We start from the raw sequence: 9,176 nt of genomic DNA on the forward strand, positions 1-9,176 counted from the left end.
GTTTTGTTAGATAACACCTTATTCCTCATCTGGAATCATGCAGGGCTTCTGAAACCCTTTGAAACTGCATTAATTTTGACCTTTAAAATGTTGGTTGTCAAGGCATTTCCTTTAAAAAATATATATTTTGCACTAGGTACATAAAATACTCACACATTTAGTGCCTTTTTGACAAAAATGTCCACATTGAAACCCATTAAAACTGCTATTTTTAATCCCATTGCCATTTAACTATAAAATAATGCAATCTTTGTTAATAGGCTTTTATTCTGTTGCCAAGGCTTCAAAATTTAAACGTTTACTATTTTTTAGACTCAGGTTTGGCGTATAAAGCAAATACTTACTTTATTTCTGTTTTATGTTTATGCATATTATAAAGCCAATTTGATAAATTATGCAGCTATAACTGTGTGGGTGTTTTGGTATAGATGTCAGAGTGTGGTGTGTATGTATGTAATAAAAAAATTGTGTGTAGGTTGTCATGTGTGTGCTTGTAATATATGAGAGAGAAAAACCCAACCATATCTTGGATGCCTTAAACCGATAAACATCAAAACTATCCCTCTAATCTCTTTCTGAAAACATCTTCACAACATGGCAGCCGTCGGCTGAATCAGCCCTGCAAACCCGTTGGTCGACAACACAATTGAAAAATGCACTTGTAAGACTGAAAAAACTAGTATGCCGAAATGTCTGGATGAGGAACAAGGACTGTCTGAGAAAATAAAGGAAATTAACATCTGAACTGTCCCTCACACACCACTGGAGACGCAAGTCTCACCTCACTATCAGCTAATCTACAGCTTTCCCTTTTGACTCCCTCTCCCCCAATTCCTTCCCTCTCTCATGCTGAGATCACTGAAAATACACCCAGAATCTCTATATTACAATGTCAATCCACACGATACAGTATTATATGTGTTTGATATTGTTTGAAATGTCTCAGTGCGACTGGTACAAAGATCTCATCCTCACAGAAGTTAACCAAAAGATAATCAATGTTTTAAGAGTTTAAAGATATCTTGTCTTAGTTTGGTGGGTGTGGCTTTCAGCCATTTGGCCTTTGCATCAATACAAGTCTTGATCAATGCAAATTTCCATTGTGAACTCGTGTTTACACTTGAAAGAGTTTGTGCATTGTTTCTGGGTATTTAAGGGAATGTTGCAAAGAGCTCAGGGCTTGACACTTTAAACAGGTCAGCCCGTAATGCTGGATGTCTCAAGATAGCCAGCATTAGTTTTTAGAAGTCAGGTATATATATTTCATTCTTTACTTCAGAGTATTTGATGTTATATATGGATTACCTTTGAATTGACTATGTAATTGGCATTATAAATTTACCTGACGGTTAATAAGTTGTTACACTTTGATTGATTCTGACTTGCTCTGGAATTATTCAGGTTGGGTATAATTTCAACAAAGGGTTAAACGGAATAATTAAATGTGTATTTAAACTATTAAATATAATGACCAAATAACCAATTGGCATTCTAACCTAAATTCTAAATTATGATTAAATGGAGTCAGATAACGAGGAATTGGAATAAATTCCCTTTTCCCCGCTGAAAAGACGAACGCGCAGCGACCTTCACCCGCCGATCGTTAGCCTCCATTGGGGCGATTTGGGCGGCCTTACACACACACATCCCAGATGATGTCCCGCTGGCAGAGGCCTTACCATGGTCTCTATTGTGGCAAACTCAAACAATTTGAGGTAATCAAGAATTGGCAGATATTTATTTTTGTACTTGTACATTTTGTTCTTAACTTTTCAAATTTCCATGTCGCCTCGATATGAACATTTTTTTAAGTATAAACTTAGCTAGCTATAACAAGCTAATTCAGAAAATGCTAACTTACTAACATGTTAACAATAGCATGGTATAACACTTACTCAATGATTACAGCAATATAAAGCATTTACTATACCTGCTCTCAAACCAAGCAACATGCACCACTTGTCACCATGATGGTAACTCTCCAAATACCCACATTAACAGAAACTCTTCTACATTAACATAGATTAACATTAACTCTTCTACATTTACATTATTACATTTACTTCTTACATTACATTAACTTTTATACAGTTTCCTCAGAAAATTAAAACTGAAGAGTTTTTAATCATTGTAGGGTGATTGTGTTCACACACTGCCAACACACATTTATGTCCAAACACCATGTAAAAGTGGATTTTGCATAATTGGTGCCCATTCAAATATATCAGTCTTGTGAACTTGAAAGAAAAAGAAAGAGCTAAACACTCATAAAACTTAATTTGAATTAACTAATTTGTTTAAGTTTCTCTTACTCAAACCAATTAATTATTTTAAGCTTTGGGGTTTACATACTGTTCATTTAAATTTTATCAGTTAGTTCACCCTGTAATTATTTACTCACCCTCATGTTGTTCCAAACCTGTATGAGTTTCTGTCTTCTGTTGAACACAAAAGATGATATTTTGAAGAATCTTGGTAATCAGACAGTTGGTGGTAGAATTGTTTCATGTACAAATTTGAATTTATATATATTTTATTTCTCGACCAATCTCTCAAGAAGAGAAAACAATCTGTTCATTCTCTCCCTGCTCTCCTGTGCTCTCCTCTCCTCTGTCTCTCTCTCAAACTTTATGTCCTCCATAATTAGCTCGATCAGCTCATCATCTCGGTCTCTTTTTCTCTTGGCTCGTGCTGGCTCCTCTTCATCTTGGTCTTTCGCTGCTGAACTTGGCCCTGGTGTGTCCTCAGGGATAGAGGCAATTAGGACAGGGGGGGTTTTGGAATGCCTCTGTCCCAACACTTCATCCATGAGGACAAACCATGGCCAAGTTGCAGCATTGGGTTTCCCACTCACTCCCTCACCGGACACAGTACACTTGCAATTCTAAGGCAGAGCAAATAAACCACATCTGTTAACAACAACAACAACACATTTCTGCAAATATGTGTCCATTAATTTGCATACTTTGTATTTTCTTTTTAAGTTCTCCCATTTTTTCTTGGCCTGCAAGGGAGTGACCTTCCCCAGCAGGTCCATTTTTTCCAGAATTGTACTAAAACAAGAGAAATGGGAAACACTTAAACAGGACATGCATACAAAATACTCCAGAAATCATATTTTTAGATCCTCAAATTTGGTTAAAACATTTGTAGACACAGCATGCATGACACAAAGTCAGAGACTATTGCCTCATCTACTGGTTGTCTTATTGTTGTGGGTATTGTATAGTGTGAGGGCTATTTGCTATAATACACAAGAGAGCCTAGTGGAAATAGGCCTTACCTCCAAGCCACACTGGCCGAGTTTTTGGCCCCGGTAAATAAATAATCTTTTTCAGCCCTCATTTTTATAAATTGAGCTGTCTGCTTCTTGCTCCCTAAAATAAAAGAAAATATTAGAACAAGTTTTTTTTTTCCCAGACCACGTAACACTTGAAGACGCTCAGTGGTAACACCCCTGGCTTTTAACACTTGTTTTGCTAGATATTTGAGTAAATTAAAACATTACTTACATTTATAAGTGTACTCCCCAGCCGCCACACAACTATCACCCGGCATTTTCTTTGAAAACAAAAATCCTGCCATTACCGGTGCGCAATGAACCTTGGGATAGGCTAGGCTGTAAAGGATCCACTTGTTCTATCCTTCGTGGCCCAAGGAAAGAAGGATGCATTTGTAGGCTGCATTCGAAGGAGCCTTCAAACTGGGACAGCCTTCATTGTGCCACTGTGACGTAAACAGCCTTCAAATGTGACCTTGGAAGAATGCGGCCTCCGAAATGGGACGCAGCTAATGCATCCTTCAAAATGAGCTGAATGAAGGACGCAAAATAAAGGCTGTTTTCCAAAAAAAAGACTGCCTTTGGCGGTGCTCGATAATGTGGCAGCTGAGATATGCAGGCTCACAAGGACGCAGCCTTCCATTTGAGTGATTAGGGTTGGAGCTAAATACTGGAGGAAAGCGAACCTTGAGAGCCAGGGTTGAGAAACTCTGTCCTACAATAGGTACACTGAAATATTAAATGGGGACAAATTTTTCTGGCAGTAGGAATAAGCTGGGAGTTCTTACAATCAAAATCATTAGAAAATAATGACACATCATTGTAACTGATAGCTTGGTCCATAATTTATGGAGATTCAGACTTTAAAGTTTTTGATTATGCTTTGCATTTTCCCTAAAGCACCCAATAGTTATATAATAATACCTGTGCATTTGTGAAGAAGGCCACTGCATCCACATGTAAAACCATGAATGTCTCTTTATTAGCAAGATTAATGAAAAATTGTATTTTAGTTTCTAAAAATATATAAAACTATTAATACATCTGCCATTGTTACAATTTAAATGGGGTAGATTTGTAGTGTCTGACTTTCATAGGGGCTTTGTAATAGAATTTTGGGAAGAATTTAAAGCATTTCACACTGTATATCACAATTTTATGTTTTGTGCATGGGTATTCAAATTAGGGATATACTAGTATCGGTATCAGGCCTGATACTGCACTCGTGGACTCGTACTCATTAAAATGCTCCGAAACTACACAGCGTGTACAGTATAGTGCATGTCGAAACAAAGAAAACAGAGCAGAATGGATATATCAACAAAGGGTGTTATGAAATACATGTTTTGAATTACTAGAATGTTAAACAAATTATAGTTACACGTATTTTAGCTGCTACAGATGCACACGCTTGTCGAGCGCACATCCCATTTTTCCACACACATCGCTGGAAAGTTTGTAGTTTGATCGGATATGACCAATAGCAAATAAAGTAAAATGAGGAGCATATAGAGTGGTGCAGGTATGACGTCACTTTGTTGGCCAACTGGCAGTTAGTATCGCACTGTATATAATCAATACAGTTCCCTCAATAAAAACTCAATAGGATTTTCCCATAGGCTTTTGGATTATCGCAAAAAAACAAGCTCTGTGATCAACAAAAGTTTATGATGCTACATGTTTTTCCCATCAAGATAATTATCATAGATGAACTTTTATTAATTTTGAAGCCTAAAAGCAGTCACCAAAAGTAAAAAAAAAAAAAAAAAGAAAGCTAAATGTAGTCTATAAACGGACTATACCACGGTCGTTCGATGTAGGGCTGCAACAACTCGTCAATAGAATTTATAATAATCGATAATGAAAATCAACGGAAAAGATTAATTTTTAATTTAAATTATATTTTTAAAATGCAAATTTATCTTTTTCTACATTGTTTGCTTTAGATTATTATTAGCCCTACATCAACACTGCTAAGCTTCTGAACAACTATTTCAGTTATCTCAAAACATTTTCCCATAACGTTTGAGTCATAATTATGAGGATAATGAGGCTGTAAAAGTGGACTGTGTTTTTTAAGACAAAAAAAATCATGAGTGGAGTAAAACTGACTTTGGGACGATGGAAACGGAAGTGCTAAAATGCTAACTTGCTTCTGCATTTGGCCTACAAAGTGATGTCATAACTGTGTCACCATTACTAAATAACTACACTGAACAAAATTATAAACACAACATTTTGTTTTTGCCCCCATTTTTTTATGAGCTGAACTCAGATCTAAAACTTTTTCTATGTACACAAAAGGCCAATTTCTCTCCAATATTTCCACAAATCTATTTAAATATGTTAGAGAGCACTTCTCCTTTGCAGAGAAATTCCATCCACCTCACAGGTGTGGCATATCAAAATGCTGATTAGACAGCACCGCTTTACCATCATTATTTTGTTTAAAGGAGATCTAAATCAAGTTCTTATCAGCCTTGATTGACATGGCAGTAAAGTTATATCTCGTTTTATACAAATACAATTATACATAAATTGAGAAATAAAAGTATATATATTTTTTTTACATTATTTGTATATTTATTTATGTATATATATAATCATGTATTTTAGTTTTACATTTTTTACATTTCTTATGTTTAAAAATGTGAATTATTAATTTATAATTATATAATTTATAAATATATATAATTATGTATATTTATTTATTTATTAGTATGTCAGCTTTGGGATTCCATAGGTTGCTGTATGGATCATGTTTTTTTTCCCCCGTCAAATAGCTCTGGATGCTTTTGCATTATGATTCTTACCGTATTACAATTGCTCCAGCATGTACACTGCTAAAACAAATACATTCGTGCCTTGTTTTCTGACTGCCTGTACAACAGTGTTTAGGTTAATTTTTAATAGTTTCATTGTTTAACTTTACTCTATTCAGCTGGGGAAATTGTTAGATGTTATTTTCGAAACAATCACTCACATACAAGCTGTCTCATTTCATTTAATTTCGAAGGCTGCGTCCTCTAGAGGATACATCCTGTGAAGGATGCATACAGTGTCCTCAATCAGAATTAAACGAGACGTCCTTTGTAGGACAAGCAGGCAGGAAGTATTACGTTGCTATGCCAACACAGGCTTTTATAACTTGAAAATGACTATGAAATGCTTCCTGCCTTGACAGCAATGTACTGTTCTTAACGTTTAAAAAGCAAACGTTTGTAATCCTGTTTACCACACATAACTGTTTGAGGTCATACAGCTTAAAAACAAAAACAAGCTTGAAACTACTTGCATTTAAACACCATACTATTAAAATAAAAGGTTATCTGCAGCCGCAAAATATACACCTCATGCACACTCCGAATTCCTGTGAAAGAAGGGCGCATTCGAAGGTCGCATTTGGAGTGTCCTACTCACTTTTTTTAGAATTAGACAGCCTTATTACGCATGCAGCCTTCGAATGCGACCTCCGGAGGACGCAGCCTTCCGAAATGAGAAATAGCTGAGCTACAGACGATGCATTTACAATTGTTACCTTGGTGTGCTTTATTCCTCGCCGTTCATTGTTGTTATAGTTAATGTTATAGAAGGACAAAAGACTTCTTTGAGTTGATGCCTTGCTAGTATGGAGGATGCGAGAGAGGGAACTAGTGGCTCTTCTTCTTCTAGTGTTTTCTGTCAGATTGAGCAGCCATTCAGCGCATTACCGCCAGAGGAAAATGAGGATTCTAGGAGACATGTCTATGTATGGAAACTCTGCACGCCGAGGACATCTGCTGGTTGAAGTCGTGTAAATGCAATGAGGATAAAGCAAAATGTTCAGTGACAGTAATGGCAGAATAAATAAACAAATCAAGTAGCCTAATTCCTCGTACGATTATTATACAAAACTATTCAGTTGGAGGTATTAATAGATACAAGTGCCATGATTGTAATTTGTATTTCATGTGTAGTCCATTTAGATCAAGATTCACAATTTTGCTCCACAGACAAAAAAACATTGAACTGCAGTCTAAATTCAGATTAGTCAGCGTTTTACATCAGTGTTAGTCACTGACTATAGTCTGAATAGTCAGGGTCAAATAATAATAATAATTTGTTACATATAGTGTTTCTTCTTCTTCTTCTTCTGGTTCTGGGTACTCAAAGTGCTTTAGATACAGAAGGGGGGAATCTCCTCAATCACCGCCAATGTGCAGCATCCACCAGCTGATTGGTGGAGTAATGAAGCCAATCAGTGTATGGGGATGTTATGAATGTTAGACATCAATGACATCATAATGTTTACGAAATTAAAGACATCAAATGAACATGTAATCAAGAAAAATATTTGCTAAAATGAAGGGAAAAAACTGCAGATGGATGATTTTAGACAAAAACCTCTTACTATATAACAAATGTTGCTGTCAGCCATTATAGGTGCCCTAGAATGAAAATTTGAACTAACCTTGCCATGGTTAAATAAAAAGAGTTCAGTACAAGGACATCATATACAGTGAGTCTCAAACACCATTGCCTCCTCCTTCATATGTAAATCTTGTTTGTGAAAACACCATGGAAAAACAGGCTATTTTCAACATAACGCCACATGTGACGCAATCACTGGGATCCTTAATATGTACGCCCCTAACATTTGCATGTCAGCCAATGTTTATTGTAAGGTGGAACTGCACAGCTGTCAGGAGTTCAGCTGATAAACAAGCGTCACGCGAGGATAGTGAAAACGGCAGATCATGAAAATAAATGTTATGGTCCAGGCTGTGCAGGGGACGTGAGGACTTTTCATAGCCTTCCCACAGATAAAAAATGTCAACAGTCATGGTTGATGTTTATTTACAATCGAATTTCAAAGTTGTGTGTTTGCTCTGCCCATTACACTACGGAGAGTTTTTCTAACCTGGGGCAATATAGCAGGATTCGCTGAAGAAAAGAGCCGATTCCAACCGTATTCCTGCAAACAGTAAATAGAGATTTTTTTCCCACTTTTTGACTGTCCAACCCATTTCTACCCAAGTTCATTATTCAAAGTTAAGAAGCTATCATCATAAAATCATTGCCATGATGGCTGGTATAGACGTGTAAGCTGTCATTGAGCCGCAGTGCAGTGAAACAGCCAATCAGAGAAAAACTCTGCATTAATATTCACGACCCTTCCAAATAAGGCAAAAACAGAGTTATATCCTAGGGTTGTAAATGGACCTGTACAACTGTATCTGGATAATTTCTGGCCTTAAATAAGCCAAATACCCTCTATTTAGATATCAGAGAACAATTTAAAATAGTTTCAAATCATTCAAGGGCACCTTTAAACCAGTCTGTCAACTGCAAACTTTGGCTCTCTTTAAGTGCACTATTTTGCAGTAAAATTTCCAAAAACCACTAGGCCAGTGCTATATAATTTGTTTAGTTGAGTACCTACAATATCCCAAATGTGTCCAACTATTTGTAAACTGTGAGAAAATTGGTATTTTAACTAAGGACCCGGGAAGTTTCAGCAGATAGCATCTGAGGAAGTCGCCTGTCAGTTGCGTAATATCCGCGCTACCCTTGGTTTCGGGTTTTATTTGGCAGAAGCCCTTTACTCTTAGCAGTGTGAACAAGTGAACGCACAGAGTAACGTCATAATTTTCAACACACTTAAATGTATCTAATATGATAAACAGAGCTGCATTACCTCATAATCATGACCGGTAAAGCGGAAATAGTGCGGCCGCACGGTGACTGTGTCCCGTCCCGTCATAATAAAAGTTCCTGTGCTCGCGAGACGGCTCCAGCAGCCGTGCTCAGCTCCACAACAGTCCTACTCTGCTTCATACTACACTAACGAAAAAACCACGTGCATGATTTCTGCGGTTTTTCTACGATTTTCCACCGGCTGTGAGGTGAAGACCAC

The 9,176-nt window shown here is 36.8% G+C and overlaps 1 protein-coding gene across 4 annotated transcripts; it reads right to left on the bottom strand.

Moving 5' to 3' along the window:
* Positions 1-1,721: 1,721 nt before the first annotated feature.
* Positions 1,722-6,995, bottom strand: LOC137088859 (uncharacterized). 4 transcript variants are annotated; one of them, XM_067452212.1, is made up of 5 exons: positions 6,819-6,995; positions 3,513-3,644; positions 3,284-3,377; positions 2,966-3,053; positions 1,722-2,884 (listed from the first exon to the last, which is right to left on the bottom strand). In XM_067452212.1, exons 2-5 carry the CDS (start codon positions 3,583-3,585, stop codon positions 2,534-2,536), a joined length of 606 nt encoding a protein of 201 aa, XP_067308313.1. In that variant the 5' UTR covers positions 3,586-3,644; positions 6,819-6,995; the 3' UTR covers positions 1,722-2,533. The 4 variants fall into 4 exon arrangements, with proteins under 4 accessions (XP_067308313.1, XP_067308312.1, XP_067308314.1 ...); XM_067452211.1 differs by having other exon boundaries at positions 3,513-4,009; XM_067452213.1 differs by having other exon boundaries at positions 3,513-3,561; positions 6,819-6,994.
* Positions 6,996-9,176: the final 2,181 nt, after the last annotated feature.

This window comes from Pseudorasbora parva, chromosome 9, assembly GCF_024679245.1.
Source record: "Pseudorasbora parva isolate DD20220531a chromosome 9, ASM2467924v1, whole genome shotgun sequence".
NCBI classification, from domain to species: domain Eukaryota; kingdom Metazoa; phylum Chordata; class Actinopteri; order Cypriniformes; family Gobionidae; genus Pseudorasbora; species Pseudorasbora parva.

Excerpts from the sequence above, each read along its gene's own strand:
- LOC137088859 (XM_067452212.1), bottom strand. The coding sequence starts at position 3,585 with ATGGCAGGATTTTTGTTTTCAAAGAAAATGCCGGGTGATAGTTGTGTG. Across the intron at positions 3,054-3,283 it reads TCGGCCAGTGTGGCTTGGAG|TACAATTCTGGAAAAAATGG; the intron begins GTAAGGCCTATT and ends CTCTTGTTTTAG. Across the intron at positions 2,885-2,965 it reads ACTTAAAAAGAAAATACAAA|AATTGCAAGTGTACTGTGTC; the intron begins GTATGCAAATTA and ends GCTCTGCCTTAG.